The sequence below is a fragment of the Bufo bufo genome, chromosome 7, assembly GCF_905171765.1.
Source record: "Bufo bufo chromosome 7, aBufBuf1.1, whole genome shotgun sequence".
NCBI classification, from domain to species: domain Eukaryota; kingdom Metazoa; phylum Chordata; class Amphibia; order Anura; family Bufonidae; genus Bufo; species Bufo bufo.
Window position 1 is genome coordinate 225,283,908 of NC_053395.1, and position 27,966 is coordinate 225,311,873.

A 27,966-nucleotide genomic window follows, 5' to 3' on the forward strand; every position below is an offset into this window, starting at 1 on the left:
TGGTCCCATGTGCGGCTTATGTCTGTTCACTTCGATGGGAGTTGGACCCCTTCTGCAGATATTGTAGGGACCCGTATCCGTCTGCCATCAATGTCCCAGATGGACCAACCCCTTTAAATGTTCTTAATTTCAATGCAAAGTTTGAATTTACTCTTTTGCTGTGAATTTGCACAAAAATGTAGCAAAAAGCTTATTTGTGCAACCGATATGAGGACGTGCTCCTAACTTTGTCAGTCAGTTTTGCTACATTTTATCGCACACAATGTTGCTTCATGTAACGGTTTCATGACATTGTACGTTCGGTTTTCCATACCCTTTATATATGATGCCTCATATTGTATTCTAGTTTATATTGCACCGCTATATAATGATAGTGTGTTATACCTTTATTATAGCATTTGATGTCTTCTGGGCCTATGGCTGGGTTCAGGTAGGACATTAAAGGGGTTGTGCCGGATTAGGGAAACATAGCTGCTTTCTTCCAAAAACAGCACCACCCCTGTCCATGGGTTGTGTCTAGTATTGCAGCTCAGTTCCATTGGAGTCAATGGGGCAGAGCTGCAATACCGCATACAACCTGAGGACAGGGGTGGTGCTGTTTTTGGATGAAAGCAATTATGCTATTTTAATCCTGGACAACCCCTTTAATGCTACATTTCCTTCTTTTTTGTGGGTTGTTAATTTAAAGTAAATCTTCAGCAAAATGTGTTGTTTTTAATACTGATTAATTTCCTACCATATCCTTTTAGCAGTTGAAATTATGTTTTTCTGATACAGAGCTCTGAACCTGCTGCATAGGCAGAGAGGAGCGTGATAAAATGCAGCTGCCTGCAGTCACCACTAGGGGGAGCTCACCACATACTGTGCTGTCATAGAGGTCATTGTATACACAGTATGCAGTGAGCTCCCCCTAGTGGTGGCTGATGGTAGCTAGGCTTTTTTTCTGGCAACTCCATGTCTAGGCAGGGGATTTGGCGCTCTGTATCAGGGAAGCAATGAGCCCCACAGATGTATAGAGCAGCCAGTGTTTCCTCTGCTCTTCAGCCATGTCTCCTTCTGTTTCCAGTGGCAAGCCATCTCCCTAACCGTCATTGAGAAAGTGCAGATTGCAGCTGCCATCTTGGGCTCCCTCTTCCTCATTGCCAGCATCTCCTGGCTCATCTGGTCCACCTTCAGTCCCTCAGCAAAATGGCAGCGTCAGGACCTGCTCTTCCAGATCTGCTACGGCATGTACGGCTTCATGGACATTGTGTGTATAGGTGAGCAGCGCCGGCGATTCTGGGCTGAGACCCGAGCTTTATGCAGTAGAATAATTTTGCAATGCCGTGCCCAAAACTAGTGCTGAATCATCAGAATTTCATACGCCAGATTAAGGAAATTGTACTGTGTGCACATAGTGGTTTCAGAAACAGCGCCACACTTGTCCAGGGGTTGTGTGTGGTATTGCAGCTCTGCAACATTAAAGGGCATCTGTCAGCAGTTTTGTCCCTATGACACCGGCTGACCTGTTACATGTGCACTTGGCAGCTGAAGGCATCTGTGTTGGTCCCATGTTCATATGTGCCCGCACTGCTGAGAAATATGAAGTTTTAATATATGCAATTCAGCCTCTAGGAGCAACGGGGGCGTTACCATTACACCTAGAGGATCTTCTCTCTCTGCAACTGACAATGCATAATGGTTACAGGCCCCCAAATGCCGTGCACCTCATAGGCCCGAAGCCCCTCTGCCCTCCTTATAGCTATACCCCTGACAACCTCTGCTGTAAACTGCGTGATGGTCACTAACCTAACGCACCTGCCGAAAACACGGCTTACCCTGTATCACTGTATTATTTGGGCGCTGTATGGTACATTGTGGGGGAGGCGGCGCCTATAGAAGGTTCTGCAGCGGGCGTGATCCATCCTAATACCATAATGCCTCATTGTATCATAATGTCTCAAGCTGCGACAAATGGCTCGAAATGTGTAAGCGAATCGTCGTCTTTTTTCTATGCATAAAGTCTAAACATGGAGGCCTTTGCAACAATTGCGCTCTCATTGTTCCTCTTAAATCAGTGAGGGCGCGACTAATGCAAATGTGACGGACGTTAGCTGATCATATAGGTTGCGTGGATTTGGGTGATTCCTAAAACGCGTTGGTCGTGTTGAGTTTATTTCGTTTCGGGGCCCTCCCTCCTCGCCCTGTGTATTGCTGTTACCATTTTAAAAAACCGTGGGCCTGTTGTGCCCCACTTCTACTCTTAGCCCCTCCCGTGGCCTGAAATGCGTCAGCCACTATTTCCATTGTGCACTATTTTTTCATCCTACAACTCCGGCAGTTTAGAAGTTATAGGGCAGAATGTTTCTGATTTGTCACCAAACGCCCGCAGCCATAATATTTCCTCTACCCAAAACGGGCAGCGGCCACGGAGCTGCGTTATTACAGGCATCGCTCGGAAGCCCCCGCGGCCGGTTAGTGTCTTCACTAGTAAATGAGACAGAAAGCGCCATAAAAATCCTCACAAATCTTATGCATTTGCTATTTTTTTACCGTCGCCCCATCTGCATGAGAAAGGAACAGAAGGAAGCGTAGCGATTACTCATCGGAATGATCCCCCCCCCCCCCATCGGAATTTACTAATTGAGCGTTTCTGCTTGGCGAGGACATTTTTTGCCGAGGGGGAGATGCAGCCATTTTCTCTGCTCCGACGCCAGTGACAGCAAAGGACGTTAACGGAAGCCGCAAATCACCGAGCTCCTAAAGCCAATCAGACGCCGATGCGTTTTATGATTTATTTTCCAGGGTTTTGTAGGAGCCTGAGCAGAATTAACCGGAGTAGCTGCGCTCCAGCGCTGACGTGCTAATGAGCGACAGATCGTAATGTTCACCGCCGCCTGTGGTCGTAAAGACGCTGCCGCGCCTCTCGTTATGTAGATTGCAGTCCCTGCCGTCCTCGCATCCCGCTGATCCTGACAGACGGTGATGACGGGTCTCATCCTGTGGGGTCGGCGCCTCGTCCTTCCACGTTTCGGTCAAATTCCGGAGAAGAAGAAACTTCTCTTAATCTTTTCCGTATCAGCAGAGAACTTGTTTCATGGTGCGGTACATAGAGCACGGACTTATAGCAGGGATCAGCAACCTGCGCACTCCGGCTGCTTCGACACTACAACTCCCAGCATGCACATTTGCTCGGTTGGTCTTGTAACTCCCATTGAAGTAGAAGGAGGATTCTGGGAGTTGTAGTTTTGGAACAGCTGGAGGTTGCTGACTTCTAGGATCGCTGCTTTACATCTGGAGGCATCAGCGTCGCCGGCCTAGAAGACTCCTCTGTATGGCCCGAAATCTAGAGCAGACCGTATCACACATGTCAGACTTAGATACAGCGACTAAGAAAACAGTATCACACATGTCAGACTTAGATACAGCGACTAAGAAAACAGTATCACACATGTCAGACTTAGATACAGAAAGTAAGCAAACTGTATCACACACTCCAGATGTAGATACAGCAAGTAAACAAATTGTTTAACAAATGCCACACTTAGATACAGCGACTAAGCAAACTGTATCACACACGACAGACTTAGATACAGTGACTGAGAAAACTGTATCACACACGACAGACTTAGATACAGTGACTAAGCAAACAGTATCACATATGCCAGGCTTAGATACAGAGAGTAACCAAAGCATATCACACATGATATAGGCTTAGATACATCAACTAATCACACTGTCACATATGCCTGACTCGGATACAGCGACTGAACAAACTGCATCTTACATGATAGGCTTAGATACAGCAACTTAACAAACTATCACAAATTATAGGCTTAGAAATAGTGACGAAGCAAACTACATATCACACGATATAAGCTGAGATATTGCAAGTTAGCAAACCGTATCACTAGTGATAAATTTAGATACAGCGACTAAGCAAGCTGTATCTCAAATTATGGGCTTAGGTACACAGTGACTCAGTAAACTGTATCACATATGATAGGCTTAGATACAGCGGGCTATCACATAGTATGACACATGATACAGGCTTAGATTCAGCAGCTGAGCAGACAGCATCACACCTAACAGGCTTAGATACAGCATCACACCTAACAGGCTTAGATACAGCAGCTGAGCAGACAGCATCACACCTAACAGGCTTAGATACAGCATCACACCTAACAGGCTTAGATACACTGGCTCAGCAGTACAATGGTCCTAGAGATTGTTTTATGATGAAATTCAGTTACACTACATGATGGGGGTTGTAGTGCCTAATAATAAATGATTATTAGACGTCACGACTAATTGTGATTCTCAGACCCCTCATCTCTTCGGACCCTCATGGTTTCTCCGTATTCTGGAGCGTTTGTCCTGATGTGTCCCCTGAGTCACCGCCATCTCCCCGTCCACCTGATTACTCTGCAGCGCCTGCTTCCAGCTCTGAGGGCGCAGGCAGAGAACATCTCTGCGGTAACAGACATTCATACAATGACAGTTCGGTGACAGTCTGCGCGCCTGCTGACAGCTCTGTACAGACACATTAGCACCCAATTACATCCGAGAGCGCCAGGACCGATGAGAGAGACGGCGGAGGAAGGAGCAGAACAAAGAGCAAGCATTGCATAAGGAAAACTTCTGCAGCCTCCTGATGTACTTTGCGTCTCAATTCCTCATCATTTTCAAGATATCTGCTTGTTGTCGGAACATTCGGGTTACATATTGTGGCAGAACTAAGGCAACTCACAGCTGAGGGTTTGTTACTGTTTGTCCAGTCTAGACAATCCTGGGAGAGAGAAATGCACCTGTAGCAATAAATCTCTCCCTTGTCTTGGTAGTTTGTTACATTGTATCAGCCTGGAGATCCGACTGTTGAGCTCACAGAGGATTGTCTGGACTGGATACAACTGTATCAAACCCTCAGCTGTGAGGGGGATCAGGTCAGTTAGGCTGCATTTACAAGAAGCAGATTTGCACTGAAAATTTCTAGGGAATGCAAGTAAATGGAGCCCGAATTTTAGTTCTCTAACGGTTTTTAAAGGGTGAAATCCACAGGCAAATCTGCCTTGTGAGAATATAGGGGTTGCTGCCACTGGATTTACACAAGAATGTTCACATTCACTGACAGCAAGCAAGGATCTGAAAACACCTTAAAAATCTTATAACGTGGCATGCACTATGTCTATATGCAGCACCGTGGCTGGCACTGTACTGGGCACATTAACCCCCTATACACTCACTGACAAAAACTAATCTCGCACCAAGAATGAAGTGATGGGATGAAGCCTTCCCTGTGTGACGGTAATGATGGGAAATGTGATTATAACATTAGAGGAAAGGAGAAAATTATTGGGAAAAACTGTACAACGGAAAGGAGGCTTGGATACAAGATGAGATACGGCCTCTAGCCTGGATACAAGATGAGATACGGCCTATAGCCGGGACACAAGATGAGATACGGCCTTTAGCCTGGACACAAGATGAGATACGGCCTCTAGCCTGGATAATACAAGATGAGATACGGCCTCTAGCCTGGATAATACAAGATGAGATACAGCCTTTAGCCTGGACACAAGATGAGATACGGCCTCTAGCCTGGACACAAGATGAGATACGGCCTCTAGCCTGGATACAAGATGAGATACGGCCTATAGCCGGGATACAAGATGAAATACGGCCTCTAGCCTGGATACACAATGAGATACGGCCTCTAGCCTGGATACAAGATGAGATACAGCCTCTAGCCTGGATACAAGATGAGATACGGCCTCTAGCCTGGATACAAGATGAGATACGGCCTCTGGCCTGGATACAAGATGAGATATGGCCTCTAGCCTGGATACAAGATGAGATACGGCCTCTAGCCTGGATACAAGATGAGATACGACCTTTTGCCTGGATACAAGATGAGATACGACCTTCAGCCTGGATACAAGATGAGATACGGCCTCTAGCCGGGATACAAGATGAGATACTGCCTCTAGCCTGGATACAAGATGAGATACGGCCTATAGCCGGGATACAAGATGAGATACGGCCTATAGCCTGGATAATACAAGATGAGATACAGCCTTTAGCCTGGACACAAGATGAGATACGGCCTCTAGCCTGGATACAAGATGAGATACGGCCTCTAGCCTGGATACAAGATGAGATACTGCCTATAGCCGGGATACAAGATGAGATACGGCCTCTAGCCTGGATACAAGATGAGATACGGCCTCTAGCCTGGATACAAGATGAGATACGGCCTCTAGCCTGGATACAAGATGAGATACGGCCTCTAGCCTGGATACAAGATCGGATCTGATACAAAGTAACAAAGCGAATGATTGTTTTGCTGTTTGATATTCCATCTTTGCTTCTGCTGCTACTTTCAGACATATTCACCCAGTGAAAGCTGAGAGGTCCACAGTCCCCATTACCCTCTGTGCCCCCCATTGCTGGTGGCAGCAGATTACTTACCACTGATCGGCAGTGGTCTTTTCCCATTATAGGATGGTATAACATTATGTTATGGCATCAACTGGGATCTGATTGCCAGGACCCTCCACCCCAAACAAGGGGAACTGCAGCATGTCCCAGAGATCAGACCCTCAATCACAATCACATGTGTAGTAATAAATGGCCACACGGCGTTACCAGTGCAGGACCAGTGAGGTCACTTGTCCCAGCTTTTTGCTGATCCTAAAGTCGTCCCCTTATGATGTCACGGCCAAAGAATTCTCTGTAACCGTCTCTTATTTTACTGGGAAAGCTGGGTGACAGCTGGCTCTGGCATTTGCCTAGTTATGCTGTGATGTGGAAGCGGGGGATGTATCCCTGAATTACTCAGCATATCAGCCACTCAGGAGTCTAGGAAAGCTGGGTGGCAATGTGAGTGAGATGTAATGGCGGCCATAACAAAGAAAGAGCCGATTATAAAATGTAAGAACCTGGCAGAAGACAAAGAGCCCAAGATTTCTATTCACTGAGTTTACAGGTCTCACTCTGAGCACAGCAAAGGTTTATATCCGTGCAGATATTTCCAGGGCTGCTCTCCTATAATCTTCATTCAAAGGGTGAGAAACGGCCGATCCACAGAGACCAATATTTTTGATGAATTGTCACCTCTGTCCCTGCTCCTCATTTATTGCCTCAATACAGCACTGCACCCACTCCATGCCGCCCCCCCCCCCCCACCCCTCATCTCCACCACCCATACAACCAATGCTGATGTATAATGTATAATGTCTACTCAGTGTGCGGGAAGATTACATAGCACTCCTTCTCCTGCCCCTTCCTATAAAACTGATATAATAATTCACCAGAAGATGCCCAGGTTATACCAGCGTGCTCCATATCACTATATACAAGAAGATGTATAACTTATACCAGCTGTACATATATAATTATATACAGGAGATGCCCAGGTTATACCAGCTGTACATATGTAATTATATACAGGAGATACCCAGGTTATACCAGCATGGTCCATATCACTATATACAAGAAGATGTATAACTTATACCAGCTGTACATATATAATTATATACAGGAGATACCCAGGTTATACCAGCTGTACATATATAATTATATACAGGAGATGCCCAGGTTATACCAGCATGCTCCATATCACTGTATACAGAAGATGTATAACTTATACCAGCTGTACATATATAATTATATACAGGAGATGCCCAGGTTATACCAGCATGCTCCATATCACTATATACAAGAAGATGTATAACTTATACCGGCTGTACATATATAATTATATACAGGATATACCCAGGTTATACCAGCATGCTCCATATCACTATATACAAGAAGATGTATAACTTATACCAGCTGTACATGTATAATTATATACAGGAGATGCCCAGGTTATACCAGCATGGTCCATATGACTATATACAAGAAGATGTATAACTTATACCGGCTGTACATATATAATTATATACAGGATATACCCAGGTTATACCAGCATGGTCCATATGACTATATACAAGAAGATGTATAACTTATACCGGCTGTACATATATAATTATATACAGGAGATGCCCAGGTTATACCAGCGTGCTCCATATCACTATATACAAGAAGATGTATAACTTATACCAGCTGTACATATATAATTATATACAGGAGATACCCAGGTTATACCAGCATGGTCCATATCACTATATACAAGAAGATGTATAACTTATGCCAGCTGTACATATATAATTATATACAGGAGATACCCAGGTTATACCAGCATGCTCCATATCACTATATACAAGAAGATGTATAACTTATACCAGCTGTACATATATAATTATATACAGGCGATACCCAGGTTATACCAGCATGGTCCATATCACTATATACTAGAAGATGTATAACTTGTACCAGCTGTACATATATAATTATATACAGGAGATGCCCAGGTTATACCAGCATGGTCCATATCACTATATACAAGAAGATGTATAACTTATACCAGCGGTACATATATAACTATATACAGGAGATACCCAGGTTATACCAGCATGCTCCATATCACTATATACTAGAAGATGTATAACTTATACCAGCTGTACATATATAATTATATACAGGAGATGCCCAGGTTATACCAGCATGCTCCATATCACTATATACTAGAAGATGTATAACTTTTACCAGCTGTACATATATAATTATATACAGGAGATGCCCAGGTTATACCAGCTGTACATCTATAATTATATACAGGAGATGCCCAGGTTATACCAGCTGTACATATATAATTATATACAGGAGATGCCCAGGTTATACCAGCATGCTCCATATCACTATATACAAGAAGATATATAACTTATACCAGCTGTACATATATAATTATAGACAGGAGATACCCAGGTTATACCAGCATGCTCCATATCACAGTATACAAGAAGATGTGTAACTTATACCAGCTGTACATATATAATTATATACAGGAGATACCCAGGTTATACCAGCTGTACATATATAATTATATACAGGAGATACCCAGGTTATACTAGCATGCTCCATATCACTATATACAAGAAGATGTATAACTTATACCAGCTGTACATATATAATTATATACAGGAGATGCCCAGGTTATACCGGCATGCTCCATATCACTATATACAAGAAGATGTATAACTTATACCAGCTGTACATATATAATTATATACAGGAGATGCCCAGGTTATACCAGCATGCTCCATATCACTATATACAAGAAGATGTATAACTTATACCAGCTGTACATATATAATTATATACAGGAGATACCCAGGTTATACCAGCATGCTCCGTATCACTATATACAAGAAGATGTATAACTTATACCAGCTGTACATATATAATTATATACAGGGGATACCCAGGTTATACCAGCATGGTCCATATCACTATATACAAGAAGATGTATAACTTATACCAGCTGTACATATATAATTATATACAGGAGATGCCCAGGTTATACCAGCATGCTCCATATCACTATATACAAGAAGATGTATAACTTATACCAGCTGTACATATATAATTATATACAGGAGATACCCAGGTTATACCAGCATGCTCCGTATCACTATATACAAGAAGATGTATAACTTATACCAGCTGTACATATATAATTATATACAGGGGATACCCAGGTTATACCAGCATGGTCCATATCACTATATACAAGAAGATGTATAACTTATACCAGCTGTACATATATAATTATATACAGGGGATACCCAGGTTATACCAGCATGCTCCGTATCACTATATACAAGAAGATGTATAACTTATACCAGCTGTACATATATAATTATATACAGGAGATGCCCAGGTTATACCAGCATGGTCCATATCACTATATACAAGAAGATGTATAACTTATACCAGCTGTACATATATAATTATATACAGGAGATGCCCAGGTTATACCAGCTGTACATCTATAATTATATACAGGAGATGCCCAGGTTATACCAGCTGTACATCTATAATTATATACAGGAGATGCCCAGGTTATACCAGCTGTACATATATAATTATATACAGGAGATGCCCAGGTTATACCAGCATGGTCCATATCACTATATACAAGAAGATATATAACTTATACCAGCTGTACATATATAATTATAGACAGGAGATACCCAGGTTATACCAGCATGCTCCATATCACAGTATACAAGAAGATGTGTAACTTATACCAGCTGTACATATATAATTATATACAGGAGATACCCAGGTTATACCAGCTGTACATATATAATTATATACAGGAGATACCCAGGTTATACCAGCATGCTCCATATCACTATATACAAGAAGATGTATAACTTATACCAGCTGTACTTATATAATTATATACAGGAGATGCCCAGGTTATACCGGCATGCTCCATATCACTATATACAAGAAGATGTATAACTTATACCAGCTGTACATATATAATTATATACAGGAGATGCCCAGGTTATACGAGCATGGTCCATATGACTATATACAAGAAGATGTATAACTTATACCGGCTGTACATATATAATTATATACAGGATATACCCAGGTTATACCAGCATGGTCCATATGACTATATACAAGAAGATGTATAACTTATACCGGCTGTACATATATAATTATATACAGGAGATGCCCAGGTTATACCAGCGTGCTCCATATCACTATATACAAGAAGATGTATAACTTATACCAGCTGTACATATATAATTATATACAGGAGATGCCCAGGTTATACCAGCATGGTCCATATCACTATATACTAGAAGATGTATAACTTGTACCAGCTGTACATATATAATTATATACAGGAGATGCCCAGGTTATACCAGCATGCTCCATATCACTATATACAAGAAGATGTATAACTTATACCAGCTGTACATATATAATTATATACAGGCGATACCCAGGTTATACCAGCTGTACATATATAATTATATACAGGAGATACCCAGGTTATACCAGCTGTACATATATCATTATATACAGGAGATGCCCAGGTTATACCAGCACGGTCCATATCACTATATACTAGAAGATGTATAACTTGTACCAGCTGTACATATATAATTATATACAGGAGATGCCCAGGTTATACCAGCATGGTCCATATCACTATATACAAGAAGATGTATAACTTATACCAGCGGTACATATATAACTATATACAGGAGATACCCAGGTTATACCAGCATGCTCCATATCACTATATACTAGAAGATGTATAACTTATACCAGCTGTACATATATAATTATATACAGGAGATGCCCAGGTTATACCAGCATGGTCCATATCACTATATACTAGAAGATGTATAACTTTTACCAGCTGTACATATATAATTATATACAGGAGATGCCCAGGTTATACCAGCTGTACATCTATAATTATATACAGGAGATGCCCAGGTTATACCAGCTGTACATATATAATTATATACAGGAGATGCCCAGGTTATACCAGCATGCTCCATATCACTATATACAAGAAGATATATAACTTATACCAGCTGTACATATATAATTATAGACAGGAGATACCCAGGTTATACCAGCATGCTCCATATCACAGTATACAAGAAGATGTGTAACTTATACCAGCTGTACATATATAATTATATACAGGAGATACCCAGGTTATACCAGCTGTACATATATAATTATATACAGGAGATGCCCAGGTTATACCAGCATGCTCCATATCACTATATACAAGAAGATGTATAACTTATACCAGCTGTACATATATAATTATATACAGGAGATGCCCAGGTTATACCGGCATGCTCCATATCACTATATACAAGAAGATGTATAACTTATACCAGCTGTACATATATAATTATATACAGGAGATGCCCAGGTTATACCAGCATGCTCCATATCACTATATACAAGAAGATGTATAACTTATACCAGCTGTACATATATAATTATATACAGGAGATGCCCAGGTTATACCGGCATGCTCCATATCACTATATACAAGAAGATGTATAACTTATACCAGCTGTACATATATAATTATATACAGGAGATGCCCAGGTTATACCAGCATGCTCCATATCACTATATACAAGAAGATGTAGAACTTATACCAGCTGTACATATATAATTATATACAGAAGATACCCAGGTTATACCAGCATGGTCCATATCACTATATACAAGAAGATGTATAACTTATACCAGCTGTACATATATAATTATATACAGGAGATGCCCAGGTTATACCGGCATGCTCCATATCACTATATACAAGAAGATGTATAACTTATACCAGCTGTACATATATAATTATATACAGGAGATACCCAGGTTATACCAGCATGGTCCATATCACTATATACAAGAAGATGTATAACTTATACCAGCTGTACATATATAATTATATACAGGAGATGCCCAGGTTATACCGGCATGCTCCATATCACTATATACAAGAAGATGTATAACTTATACCAGCTGTACATGTATAATTATATACAGGAGATACCCAGGTTATACCAGCATGCTCCATATCACTATATACAGGAAGATGTATAACTTATACCAGCTGTACATATATAATTATATACAGGAGATGCCCAGGTTATACCAGCATGGTCCATATCACTATATACAAGAAGATGTATAACTTATACCAGCTGTACATATATAATTATATACAGGAGATGCCCAGGTTATACCAGCATGGTCCATATCACTATATACAAGAAGATGTATAACTTATACCAGCTGTACATATATAATTATATACAGGAGATACCCAGGTTATACCAGCATGGTCCATATCACTATATACAAGAAGATGTATAACTTATACCAGCTATATTATTATATACAGGAGATACCCAGGTTATAGCAGCTGTACTTATATAATTTACTGTGTAATGAATCTTTATGAGTCCCCCGTCCCCTTGTCTGGGGCTATAATGAGGAGAGTCAGTATGTGATATGATCTTCCCATCCTTTTCTCTAATTATATTTGCCTCCTGCCGGCTGTGAAGCCGTCACATCTCTGTCCAAAACATCTGTACGCTTCGCTCACTTGTATCCAAATCACTGCCATTCACATGCAGGGCAGGCGCGCTCCGTGCACAGAATAACCCAGCGAGCTCCACGACATTCTGCAGGATCAGATCCCGACCTGCTGGTCCATGGCACAGAGTGCGGGCAGGATGCCAAAGAGCAGCACACAAGCCGCGGAGGTCTTATAATGGGGCCCCCTCCTGCCTGGGCTTCAAAGCTGAAGCTCATTCTCCAGCTGCTCGGCGGCGTTGTCCTGCGCTGGGCTCAAATGATGCGGCTCGAGCTGGCGAAGCGACAGATGTTGATAGCTCAATAGCGGTGGATCATATATAGCGGGGAGGGGAGTCGGGGCATCTGGATTGGTTTATACAAGTGGCTGTGAGGACGCTGACTCTCAGCAACATAGACACCATATTATCCCATAATATTAATCTAAAGATCTCCAGAATTCTGCATTGATTCATTTCTTAACACATTTTCATAGTGGTCCGGGCTCCAAAGCCTGTACATAGAGAAACTCTATCTGCCTGCGGTCACCACTAGGGGGAGCTCAGGAGTTTACTGTGGATACATGAAGTTCTTTACAAAAGCAGTATGATCCCTTCAGTGCAGTCATAATGTTATCATTTAAAGGGAGTATCTGGCTTTTCACCATTAATCCCCCACTGATCCAGCATCGGTACTCTAGTGGTCTCCGCAGTCTTGGTTTCCAAGCAGGCAGCATGTGACCACCGCAGTCAATCAATAGCTTCCACAGCCACATACCGCAGCCACATACCACCCTACTGGCGTTACTGCTCAGCAGTTGTATAAGACATGACCACGGAGGCCACTGATTTGCTGCTTCAGTCACATGGTAAACACTTATAAAAAAAGACCAAGATCATCAGAGAGCGGCATCTGAAGGACAGAAGAGGTGAGATTTATTTATTATTTCAGAGCATTTGCTGCTGTTATTTATTTATGTTAGAAACCAGATATCTTTATCAGAAAAATTGAGCTATAAAGATATTTATTTGTTTAACCTAAAAATGGCATAATATTAGAATGCCACTGGGAGGTTTACCAGAGCTGCACTCACTATTCTGCTGATGCAGTCACTGTGTACATACATTACTTATCCTGTACTGATCCTGAGTTACATCCTGTATTATACTCCAGAGCTGCACTCACTATTCTGCTGGTGCAGTCACTGTGTACATACATTACTTATCCTGTACTGATCCTATGTTACATCCTGTATTATACCCCAGAGCTGCACTCACTATTCTGCTGGTGCAGTCACTGTGTACATACATTACTTATCCTGTACTGATCCTATGTTACATCCTGTATTATACCCCAGAGCTGCACTCACTATTCTGCTGGTGCAGTCACTGTGTACATACATTACTTATCCTGTACTGATCCTGAGTTACATCCTGTATTATACCCCAGAGCTGCACTCACTATTCTGCTGGTGCAGTCACTGTGTACATACATTACTTATCCTGTATTGATCCTGAGTTACATCCTGTATTATACTCCAGAGCTGTACTCACTATTCTGCTAGTGGAGTCACTGTGTACATACATTACTTATCCTGTACTGATCCTGAGTTACATCCTGTATTATACTCCAGAGCTGCACTCACTATTCTGCTGGTGCAGTCACTGTGTACATACATTACATTACTTATCCTGTACTGATCCTGAGTTACATCCTGTATTATTCTCAAGAGCTGCACTCACTATTCTGCTGGTGCAGTCACTGTGTACATACATTACATTACTAATCCTGTACTGATCCTGAATATCATCTGTACATACTCTAGAGCTGCACTCACTTTTCTGCTTCATATTTACATTACCTATCATGTACTAATTCTGATGTACATCATGAAGTATAATCCAGAGCTGTACTCTCTATGCTTGTGTTTGCTTTTGGAAAAAGTCAGCAAGTTGGTTGAAAGTCATACCGCTAACAGCTTACCTGAGCTCCTATAATGCGGTGGGCAGTTATGTTCTCAGATCTCTGCATCCTCTTTATTACATCTCTGCATCCATTTACATACAGTTTAAATCTTAATACAATGCAGAGCAGGTATTTGACAATCTTATGCTGGTCTTGAATTATTTCATGTCTTCTTCTCTTGTCCCATCAAGAGCTGTATTCATAATGCTTCTAGTATTCTGTTACCCAGGTGCAGAGTATTGCGGACACTTAGTAAGCCGGAGCAAAGCTGCTGGGTCCTGTGACTGTCCTTGTAGTTCAGATCAGCTGCACAACCATTCCATTCTGCAAACAACAGAATTCTGAATGCAGCTCTGAAGGTGACTGAAATATAAGACAGCTCAGTACTATTGTTAATTGATACAAGAAGTTGACTTATCTCACTGCAGTTGTCATTCTGAAATGCTTCAGACACAAAAAGGCTGGTATTTAGTTGTCAGGTGTCAGCACCACGAGGTTCTCCGGTGACAGGGCGCTGCAGAAAATTCACAATTACTGTCACTTCATGTGCTCAGTCATGGCTTCTCATTAGTGAGATCCACATTTATGAAGTCAATTTAAGTTAAAGGGGTTGTGCAGGAGCAGAAAAACATGGCTGCCTTCTTCCGGCCATACATGTAGGCTGCGTGCGGTATAGCAGCTGAGCCCCATTCCCTTCAATAGAGCTGAGGTGCAGTACCGGACACAACCTGTAGAAGGGTGTTGTTCTGTTTCTGGAAGAGGGCAGCCATATTTTTCTAATTCTAGACGACCCCTTTAATTACATTGGCCAGTGTTGATGTCGAGTCTCGCGTGAATGGCCGACTTATGGTTAATGTGGAGCAATGCCACATTAGTGATACACACGCACTTGTGTTTTAAAATCCCAGTGCACAATGCATGTGACCCCATGGTTTGGGCTGGTGTATTCTTGACAATGACTTTGATGCTTGTGACCCCCTCGACCTTCTCTTGTTCCTGACTTAGCTTTGTCACCTTTGACCTTGCTTCAGACCTGACCAGTGGTGACCTCTGACCTATTCTTCATTCTGGATCTCTCATCCAGTGGCTCCAGCTCTGGGACTATTGGAAATCCACATCCTGTCTCATTAGAAGCTCAGTCTTCTCCACCATGCTTTACACAGCAGCCCTGCTTGATTAGGGCTTAGCTATGATAAGTGACTGCAGCTTTACCTTATTGTTTGATGGAGTCTGAGCCAATGAGGTATAGTTATATAGTTGCATGCTATATAGTATGTCATCAGTACTGTGATGTCACTAGGGGGAGGGTACCACTCATATAGATGCTATATAGTATGTAATCAGTACTGTGAGGTCACTAGGGGGGAGGGTACCACTCATATAGATGCTATATAGTATGTCATCCGTACTGTGATGTCACTAGGGGGAGGGTACCACTCATATAGATGCTTATAGATACTATATAGTATGTCATCAGTACTGTGATGTCACTAGGGGGAGGGTACCACTCATATAGATGCTATATAGTATGTCATCAGTACTGTGATGTCACTAGGGGGAGGGTACCACTCATATAGATGCTATATAGTATGTCATCAGTAGTTGTGATGTCATAAGGGGGAGGGTACCACTCATATAGATGCTATATAGTTTGTCATCAGTACTGTGATGTCACTAGGGGGAGGGTACCACTCATATAGATGCTTATAGATGCTATATAGTATGTCATCAGTACTATGATGTCACTAGGGGTAGGGTACCACTCATATAGATGCTATATAGTTTGTCATCAGTACTGTGATGTCACTAGGGGGAGGGTACCACTCATATAGATGCTTATAGATGCTATATAGTTTGTCATCAGTACTGTGATGTCACTAGGCGGAGGGTACCACTCATATAGATGCTTATAGATGCTATATAGTATGTCATCAGTACTGTGATGTCACTAGGGGGAGGGTACCACTCATATAGATGCTTATAGATGCTATATAGTATGTCATCAGTACTGTGATGTCACTAGGGGAAGGTACCACTCATATAGATGCTTATAGATACTATATAGTATGTCATCAGTACTGTGATGTCACTAGGCGGAGGGTACCACTCATATAGATGCTTATAGATGCTATATGCTATATAGTATGTCATCAGTACTGTGATGTCACTAGGGGGAAGGTACCACTCATATAGATGCTATATAGTATGTCATCAGTACTGTGATGTCACTAGGCGGAGGGTACCACTCATATAGATGCTTATAGATGCTATATAGTATGTCATCAGTACTGTGATGTCACTAGGGGGAGGGTACCACTCATATAGATGCTTATAGATGCTATATAGTATGTCATCAGTACTGTGATGTCACTAGGGGGAGGGTACCTCTCATATAGATGCTTATAGATACTATATAGTATGTCATCAGGACTGTGATGTCACTAGGCGGAGGGTACCACTCATATAGATGCTATATAGTATGTCATCAGTACTGTGATGTCAATAGGGGGAGGGTACCACTCATATAGATGCTTATAGATACTATATAGTATGTCATCAGGACTGTGATGTCACTAGGCGGAGGGTACCACTCATATAGATGCTTATAGATACTATATAGTATGTCATCAGTACTGTGATGTCACTAGGGGGAGGGTACCACTCATATAGATGCTTATAGATACTATATAGTATGTCATCAGGACTGTGATGTCACTAGGCGGAGGGTACCACTCATATAGATGCTTATAGATACTATATAGTATGTCATCAGTACTGTGATGTCAATAGGCGGAGGGTACCACTCATATAGATGCTTATAGATACTATATAGTATGTCATCAGTACTGTGATGTCAATAGGCGGAGGGTACCACTCATATAGATGCTTATAGATGCTATATAGTATGTCATCAGTACTGTGATGTCAATAGGGGGAGGGTACCACTCATATAGATGCTTATAGATACTATATAGTATGTCATCAGGACTGTGATGTCACTAGGCGGAGGGTACCACTCATATAGATGCTTATAGATACTATATAGTATGTCATCAGTACTGTGATGTCACTAGGGGGAAGGTACCACTCATATAGATGCTATATAGTATGTCATCAGTACTGTGATGTCACTAGGGGGAGGGTACCACTCATATAGATGCTTATAGATGCTATATAGTATGTCATCAGTACTGTGATGTCACTAGGGGGAGGGTACCACTCGTATTGATGCTATATAGTATGTCATCAGTACCTTGATGTCACTAGGCGGAGGGTACCACTCATATAGATGCTATATAGTATGTCATCAGTAGTTGTGATGTCATAAGGGGGAGGGTATTGCTAGTGTGTATAGATGCTATATAGTATTTCAAGGACAGCTGGATATGAGCCTACTCCTTCGCACACTGTTCCCTTCCCTCGCTCCTGCTTCACTCGTCTTTCTCATATCCGGCACATTGTATTTCCCAGAGACCGAGAGACGCTGAGATTTAGAATTGTGGCTCGTACCTCCTGATGGCTCTAAGCCTCATAGCCTTAGAACTCACATGTACGGATAAATGACCAGGAAGAATGGAAACTGTCAGCAATAATGAATGGAGGACGAGGAGAAACCATCCGATAGATAGATAGAAGCACAGTGTGGGTTTCTCTAGGCTGTTACGGCATTATCCCGTGTATATGATATTGCGCTGACCTTCCATGTGATCTCCGGATATTAGATTTGCGTGTAATATTTGCGGTGTATAACCCGGGGACGCCGCTCCAGACGCTCGGTGTTTGCCGTAGAATTTACTGAAAATTGCATGTGATGTAAAAAAAACGAATCACGTCCTCTCCAAGCAGAAGACGACTTGGCTCAGTATCATGGGGATCTACCTCCAGTATCATGGGGATCTACCTTGAGTATCATGGATATCTACCTCCAGTAGCATGGGGATCTACCTTGAGTATCATGGAGATCTACCTCCAGTAGCATGGGGATCTACCTCTAGTATCATGGGGATCTACCTCTAGTACCATGGGGATCTACATGTAGTATCATGGGGATATACCTTGAGTATCATGGGGATATACATTGAGTATCATGGGGATATACATTGAGTATCATGGGGATCTACCTCGAGTATAATGGGGATCTACCTCGAGTATCATGGTGATCTACCTCCAGTATCATGGAGATCTACCTCCAGTACCATGGAGATCTACCTCCAGTACCATGGGGCTCTACCTCCAGTACCATGGGGCTCTACCTCCAGTACCATGGGGCTCTACCTCCAGTACCATGGGGCTCTACCTCCAGTACCATGGGGCTCTACCTCCAGTACCATGGGGCTCTACCTCCAGTACCATGGGGCTCTACCTCCAGTTCCATGGGGCTCTACCTCCAGTACCATGGGGCTCTACCTCCAGTACCATGGAGATCTACCTCCAGTACCATGGGGATCTACTTCTAGTATCATGGGGCTCTACCTCCAGTATCATGGAGATCTACCTCCAGTACCATGGGGATCTACTTCTAGTATCATGGGGCTCTACCTCCAGTACCATGGAGATCTACCTCCAGTACCATGGGGATCTACTTCTAGTATCATGGGGCTCTACCTCCATTCCCCGGTTGTCTACCTCAGTATCTTTAAGGGAGCCTCCTATTCTCTGATGGAAGTCCTCCGGCACATGGGCGAGGGCCCCTGCAATCTGATGGGGAAGTATTCCTCTAGTTTCTTGGTGCGTCCTACAATCGGTGATCTATGGTGAGATGCCTCCAGACGGTCCCTTCTGTGCTCCACACTTCTGGGGGTGCTCCCCTTGCATTGTAAGCCTCAGACCTCAGGCGGTGACTCTCACTTCTTCCATCAGCAGCGGCTCTCCTCCTCCATCTCTCATTCCGCAGCTTCCTGATCTCAACACAGAAAATCAATAACCAATCTTAAGTAGTGAAAGGAGAGGAAATAAAAACAAGACGCCGCTCGTGTCTCCAGATGGATGAATTCAGGGACCTGACTGTGACTCCTCTTCATTCCCTCACTACAGCGTCTGTGATTATATCCTGTACGGGATCTGGACCTGATCCACTGCTGATCGAGGAGGATGAGGGTTATACAGACAGAGGCTGCAGGAGACTGAGAAAGGCTGTTGGAATCTATGTGCTATGTATATAGAGGGGCGGCCATATTGTATTTCCAGTATACACAGTGCAGCAGCAATTGACAGAAACATTTAATAAATAATTGGTGATGGACAGTGAGCGACAGGGGAGCTGCATACACAACTCTGTAATAACATACAGTAGCTGTCACTGACTCACTTATAATGAGATAACTCTGCTGTCCCAGTCTACACTGCAAAGCTTACAAGTGGCTTGCAAGTAACAGAAAGCAGCAGCCTAAGGTGTGCTCCAGGATCCAGGGTAAAAAAAAGTGCAATATTTCAAGACATCTTTTAGGCTACTTTCACACTAGCGTTTTAGTTTTCCGGTATTGAGATCCGTCATAGGGGCAAAATACCGGAAAAAAACACTTCAGTTTTGTCCTTATTCATTGTCAATGGGGACAAAACGTAACTGAACAGAACGGAGTCACGAAAATGCATTCCGTTGCGTTAAGTTGCGTTCCCAGACCGGAGAGCAAACCGCAACTTGTAGTTTGCTTTTTGTCCTGGGATTCGGAGCAAGACTGATCCGGCATGACCCCCAATGCAAGTCAATGGAGACGGATCCGTTTTCTCTGCCACAATCCGCCACAATAGAAAACTGATCCGTCCCCCATTGACTTGCATTGGGGATCATGCTGGATCTGTCTTGGCAATGTTAAAGATAATACAATCGGATCCAATCATAACGGATGCAGATGGTTGTATTATCAGTAACGGAAGCGTTTTTGCTGAACCCTGCCGGATCCAGTAAAAATGCTAGTGTGAAAGTCGCCTTAGTCAGTTGTATTTTCACATATGGGGATACTATTAAAGCAGGTATATTCTTGTACATAGGAGGCAGTATTATAGTAGTTATATTCTTGTACATAGGAGGCAGTATTATAGTAGTTATATTCTTGTACATAGGAGCAGTATTATAATAGTTATATTCTTGTACATAGGAGCAGTATTATAGTAGTTATATTCTTGTACATAGGAGCAGTATTATAGTAGTTATATTCTTGTGCACAGGAGGCAGTATTATAGTAGTTATATTCTTGTACATAGGAGCAGTATTATAGTAGTTATATTCTTGTACATAGGAGGCAGTATTATAGTAGTTATATTCTTGTACATAGGAGGCAGTATTATAGTAGTTATATTCTTGTACATAGGAGCAGTATTATAGCAGTTATATTCTTGTACATAGGAGCAGTATTATAGTAGTTATATTCTTGTACATAGGAGCAGTATTATAGTAGTTATATTCTTGTACATAGGAGCAGTATTATAGTAGTTATATTCTTGTACATAGGAGGCAGTATTATAGTAGTTATATTCTTGTACATAGGAGCAGTATTATAGCAGTTATATTCTTGTACATAGGAGCAGTATTATAGTAGTTTTATTCTTGTACATAGGAGCGGTATTATAGCAGTTATATTCTTGTACATAGAAGCAGTATTATAGTAGTTATATTCTGGTACATAGGAGCAGTATTATAGTAGTTATATTCTTGTACATAGGAGCAGTATTATAGTAGTTATATTCTTGTACATAGGAGCAGTATTATAGTAGTTATATTCTTGCACATAGGAGGCAGTATTATAGTAGTTATATTCTTGTACATAGGAGCAGTATTATAGTAGTTATATTCTTGTACATAGGAGGCAGTATTATAGTAGTTATATTCTTGTACATAGGAGCAGTATTATAGCAGTTATATTCTTGTACATAGGAGCAGTATTATAGCAGTTATATTCTTGTACATAGAAGCAGTATTATAGTAGTTATATTCTCTATATAGGAGCAGTATTATAGTAGTTATATTCTTGTACATAGGAGCAGTATTATAGTAGTTTTATTCTTGTACATAGGAGCAGTATTATAGTAGTTATATTCTTGTACATAGGGGCAGTATTATAGTAGTTATATTCTTGTACATAGGAGCAGTATTATAGCAGTTATATTCTTGTACATAGGAGCAGTATTATAGTAGTTATATTCTTGTACATAGAGCAGTATTATAGTAGTTATATTCTCTATATAGGAGCAGTATTATAGTAGTTATATTCTTGTACATAGGAGCAGTATTATAGTAGTTTTATTCTTGTACATAGGAGCAGTATTATAGTAGTTATATTCTTGTACATAGGAGGCAGTATTATAGTAGTTATATTCTTGTACATAGGAGCAGTATTATAGTAGTTATATTCTTGTACATAGGAGCAGTATTATAGTAGATATATTCTTAACCATATTTCTTTTTATTGAAAGAAAAATCAGGGCCGTGACCCACACAAGACATTACATTGATGACAATATGGTACCAAATAGTATCCAGCATACATGTCAAGTGTAAGCAATACAAAACAGTTATTATCATTGACCCTAGAGTGATATCCAAGAAAAGGAAGGGGGAGGGGGAGATCAGGAAGGGAAGGAGGGGAGGGAAACAAGGAAGTGATAAACTTCTGCTCTATTATGTAAAGTTTCTATAGACTTTCCATGGAGACCACAATTTTAGGAAGCGAGAGCGTGAGTTATTTTCCCAGTGCGCTAGCTCCTCAAAACGGTAGATCTGGTCTACTTTATCAGTCCACATCGGGAGAGTTGGTGGGGAGTCATTCTTCCACAAGAAGGGGATAAGTAATTTAGCTGCTGTGAGCAGCATCGTTGGAAGGTCATGTTTGGTGGGTGTGAGGGAATTGTTCGGACACCATAGCAAGATAAGCTTAGCATCCAGTGATATCTTAGTGTTGCATATTTGATTAACTAAATCCTCAATTAAGGTCCAGAACGGTTGAATCTTTTGGCAGAGCCACCAAATATGTGACAAGGAGCCAGTGTCCAGGCCACATCTCCAACATTTTTCAGAAATTTCTGGATTCAATTTATGCAAGAATTCAGGTGTTTTGTACCATCTACACAGGAGTTTAAAGGAATTCTCCTGAATCCTCACACAGCGATTGAAGCCGTGTGAGTGAGCTAGTATGAACGCTTTCTCTGGCTCTGAAAGGGATATGGAGAGCTCCCGTTCCCATGAGGCCACAAAACGAAGCTCCGGGGGCAGGGAGGAAAGCATTTCTTTATACATCTGAGATAATGGCCTAAGGGGGGGTTTTGTTGCCAAGACCTTCTTTTCAAGCCAGGAGGGCGAACTACTATCAGAAAATGGCCCGGTACACAATTTGGTATCTCTTTGGAAATTTGCAAGGTGGAAAAAGGGTGCTGTTTTGACCTCAGGGAGGTCCATTACTGAATCCCATTTTAAACAGCCATCCGGGAGAAGGACATCCCGCAGAGGAATATCAGCGAGCTTAGACCAAATCCCGGAGGGGTTTAACACAGCTGGATGGATGTGGCTTTGTAGTAGTCTAAGCGGCATACCAGTGTTAGGGAAATTAAAGATACGGGACTGAACCATTTTGGACCATTCCACCAACATGCCCTTCCAAACCGGGGACGTATAACAGTGATTAGCAGAGATAGGCCTAATACCCCATAAAGTAAGTAATTCTTGGTTAGACAATAGTGCATTTTCAAGACGGGAGCAAAGAGAGTTAGATTGGCGAGACATAATAGTTACACATCTGCCTAGTTGTACAGCAGTATAATAAAGCTTCACATCTGGCATCCCAAAGCCTCCGAACCTCCTATCCCTTGTGAGGACAGAGTAAGCAATACGTGGTGACTTGCCATTCCAAAGAAAGCGTGTGAATACCCTACGTATTTCAGTAAAATATGAATTTGGAAGCCAAATAGGGAGGGATTGTAGCAAATACAGAAATTTGGGAAGGATAAAGGTCTTGATGTAATTTTTTCGTCCTACCCAGGAGACAAATGGGAGTTTCAGGTTTTGAAGATGTGTCCGGACCGTTTGAAGGAGCGGCAGGTAGTTAAGGGAGGCCAGGTCTTGGACATTAGCCGAAACATGAGTACCTAAATACACAATGTCTCTGGAGGCCCAAGTGAATGGAGTCGCACGCTTAAGATCATTAATCACTGCTTGTGGACAAGAGATATTGAGAGCCATGGATTTCCCATAGTTAATTTTAAAATTCGATATAAACCCAAAATCTTCAAATATGAACAGCAATCTGGGCAAGGCTTCCCTGGGGTTTGAGGTCATGATTAAAAGGTCGTCCGCGAATGCCGCAGCAACGTGTGTACAGGAACCTATTTGTAGGCCCTTTATCTCTGGGTCCAATCTTATTCTACATAAAAGGGTCTCCATCACTAAGATGAATAGTGCAGGAGACAAAGGGCATCCCTGCCTTGTCCCGTTAGTGATGTGAAATGGTGGTGACAGTGTTCCATTAACTTTGACCATGGCAGAGGGGGTCGAGTATAACGTATAAATGGCAGTAATGAATTGGTCAGGTAGGCCAAACCTCGACAGGGCCCGCGACATATAATGCCAGCTGACCCTGTCGAAGGCCTTTTCCGCGTCCGTACTTACTAGCACCAAGGGCTTAGATGATCTTTTAGCCCAATTTACAAGATGAAGAAGCCTTATTGTATTTTCTGACCCCTGTCTGCCATGGACAAAACCCACCTGTTCCTCATGGACGATGTCAGGCAGCACATCCTGAAGCCTAGAGGCCAAGATCTTCGCCCACCACTTCACATCACAGTTTAGCAGAGAGATCGGCCTATAGTTGCTGCAGCATGTCTGATCCTTATTCTCCTTATGTAGGACAGTAATGTGTGCCAATAAGGAATGAGGGGCAAGGGAGCCACCAGTGAGAAGATAATTGCACAGGTTCCTGAAACGGGGAATTAGAATATCTTTGAAGGATTTATAATAAGTGATGGGGAACCCATCTGGTCCTGGGCTTTTGCCCGAGGGGATGGACATGAGTACTTTGTGAATCTCTAGATCAGTGACAGGTCTAGTCAATTGAGATGCCTTGGCCGGGGCTATAGAAGGGAGATCTAGATTCTGTAGGAATTTATCAGTAGCTTCTGAGAGATCACTAACAGATGCACCATCTGGGGGGGGTAGATTGTATAGGGTCTCATAAAAAGCACAGAATGCCTTAGCTATATCTGGGGTAGATTTATGTATTTTACCTTTGGGGTCCTTAATAGAGGAAACAAAGGAGTCAGAGAACTGCTTCTTGGCAATCGCCGACATCAGTCTGTTTCCTCTATCCCCATGTGCATAGGCTTTAAATCGTGAGCGTAGGATCAGCTTTGCAGAGGTTATATTTAATAGGTTTTTTAAGTGTACTCTGGCTTCAGTTAGTTCGGTCAGGGTGCGCTTAGCCTGTGATTCCTTGTGAGAGGATTCAAGGCAAGCAATCTTCGCTAGCAAAGCGTCTAATGCCTGCGTTCTTTGCTTTTTTACATAGGCCCCTAGTGCAATTAGTTCCCCCCTTATAACTACCTTATGGGATTCCCATAGTATGGAAGGAGAAGGCGGGGAATCTGGTGTATCATTTAGCGCAAAAAATTCGGAAAGCGAGGCCTTGATTTTGCACGCGTGGGTGGGGTCCAAAATCAAGGTGTCGTTTAAACGCCATAGGCGTTCTTTTCTCTGTGGTCCGGACAGGGAGAAATTAATGATAACAGGGGCATGATCGGATAACGTAATACTACCAATCCGGGCTCCAGAGACATTGCGAATATGTGAGTCAGACAAGAACAAATAATCTAATCTGTGAAATGACATCTTGGCATGTGAATAAAATGTGTAGTCTCGGCCATTGGGGTTTATAGTACGCCAAACATCAAGGACCTTTAGTTTTCTCAGGGAAGTTTTAAGCCTTTTCAAAAGCTTATAGGACACAGACGGTCTACCTACTGACGTGTCTACTGCCGGTTCCAGAGCAACATTGAAGTCGCCTCCCAAAACTAGCAGTCCATCAGAAAAAGATGACAATAAAGCAAGGGTCTGAACGAGCCATGGTACTTGGCCTCTATTAGGCGCATATAAATTAGCGAATGTAACTGGAGAGTCACCAACTACCCCCTTTACAAAAATATACCTGCCCTCAGGATCCGCTGAAGTAGCGGTATGCTTAAAGGGAAGGTTTTTGTGTATAGCTACACTGACACCTCTACTGGCGGAATCATGAGTACTATGAAACCACTGAGCAAACTTCCTGGGAGGAAGATTAGGGATTTTATTTGTCCTGAAATGTGTCTCTTGGAGGAAGGCTACCGAGACTTTATCCCTCAGCAGGAGAGAGATGGTTTGAGACCTTTTGCATGGCTCGTTCAGCCCGTGTGCGTTTAGAGAGGCGACTACAATCGAGGACATGACAATATATGTACTAAGGAGAAAAAGCACATATTATCCATGGAAATATCTGAGAGAGCATAGCATATATGAGCAGGATGAGGAAAGGAGGGGAAAGGGGAACAAGTAAAATAGAATAAAATAAAATAATATAAAATGAGAGAGATAACCAGCAACATGTCAGGCTGGTATAAAACCAGCTCAGATGAAATATTCATCTAAAGAAAAGAAAAGTAGGTGCCTACCTATCACCATCCAAGACAGGGTTGGATTGGCGAGGGGGCAGGTAAAGCACCTTCTGGTCTACAGCAAAAAGGGGAGACCAACAACAAAAAATACTTCCAGCACCGGAATCTATCCGGACATTACCCTGCAAATAGGGAAAGAAAAAGTTGCCTTCATGGAGGCAGAGTTCCAAAACAGCAGAAGAGTGTCCCGGTTAAGGTCTGACGTCTCATACATAACTCTAAGCCAAAAGTAAAAAAGTAAAAAATTGGCTCAAAAACAGAACAACCGTGAACAGGCCACTACCTTCCGCATAAAACACTATGCCAAGGGGCCGGGAGACAGTCATCTCTTATAGTAGAAAAATGAGGTAGGACCTAATATTGGCAGTCCATGTTAGCAGACAAATAGTACCAATGTCACCTTGGTTTGAGCTCAGGTAAGGGCTCCGTCCATCCTGCTGCGACCCAAACGATCTGACTTGTTTGCAGATGCCGTCTGCCAGGAGGACACACGTGGCGGGATAGGCAGGGGGCCATCTTGATCGGCTGGTAGCCACGAGGGGATCTCCACCGGAGGGACATCCAGGGACCTCCAAACTGACTCTAGGTCTGCGGGAGAGCGAACTGTAAGCAGCTTTCCATTCCTGGAGATCGCCAGCCCAAAGGGATATAGCCATCTGAACGGGGTCGACGTCTTCCTGAGGATTTCCAGTAAGGGCTTAAATAAGCGCCGCTTAGCCAGGGTAGATGGCGCTAGATCCTGGAACATCTGAATCGGCGTATTCTCATATTCTAGCACCTCCATTTCTCTTTGCCTTTTCAACAGTGCCGCGGTATCTACAAAACTTAGTAGGCCGCAAATCACGTCACGTGGCGGTTCTTGAGGTTTGGGCCTAGGGCGCAGCGCCCTGTGTATGCGCTCCACCACTATTCCCTCTGCTCTTTCCGGTTCAAGCATCATGGAAAATAACTCACGCGCCACTGTCGGTAAGGCCTCCGTCGCAATAGATTCAGGTAGGCCGCGGATGCGTATGTTGCGCCGGCGACTCCGGTTCTCCTGGTCTTCCAGTTTCAAGAAGGCATCGTTCAATAGGGCCTTGTGAGATGCTAGCACCTCTGATGCTTTGCCTTCATAGGTCAAAATGGCTTCTTGCGTGCCTTCTAATGTGACCACTCTCTGGCCTAGATGTTTTATGTCGTCTTTGATGTCCGCCAGATCTTGTTTGAGAGGCGTAAGGGCCGATTCAAGAACTCGGCGAAGGGTCCGCTCCGATAGAGGCGGATCCCTGGGCCTTCTATCTGAAATATCAGAGCCGCTGCCCGCATCGGAGAGTTCTCCTGCGTCGGAGTCATGAGCATTAGACGCCGCCATATTGGCGCCTTTCTGTGTGA

At 42.5% G+C, this 27,966-nt stretch overlaps 1 protein-coding gene across 1 annotated transcript in view; it reads left to right on the forward strand.

Annotated features, from left to right (window-relative positions):
- MARCHF4 (membrane associated ring-CH-type finger 4) overlaps nt 1-27,966 on the forward strand; it is an 86,995-nt gene that overhangs the window by 54,233 nt on the left and 4,796 nt on the right. The window contains exon 3 of the mRNA XM_040439430.1: nt 1,067-1,259. Within this exon, the coding sequence (XP_040295364.1) occupies nt 1,067-1,259 (193 nt within the window). The remainder of the gene's footprint in view (nt 1-1,066; nt 1,260-27,966) is intronic.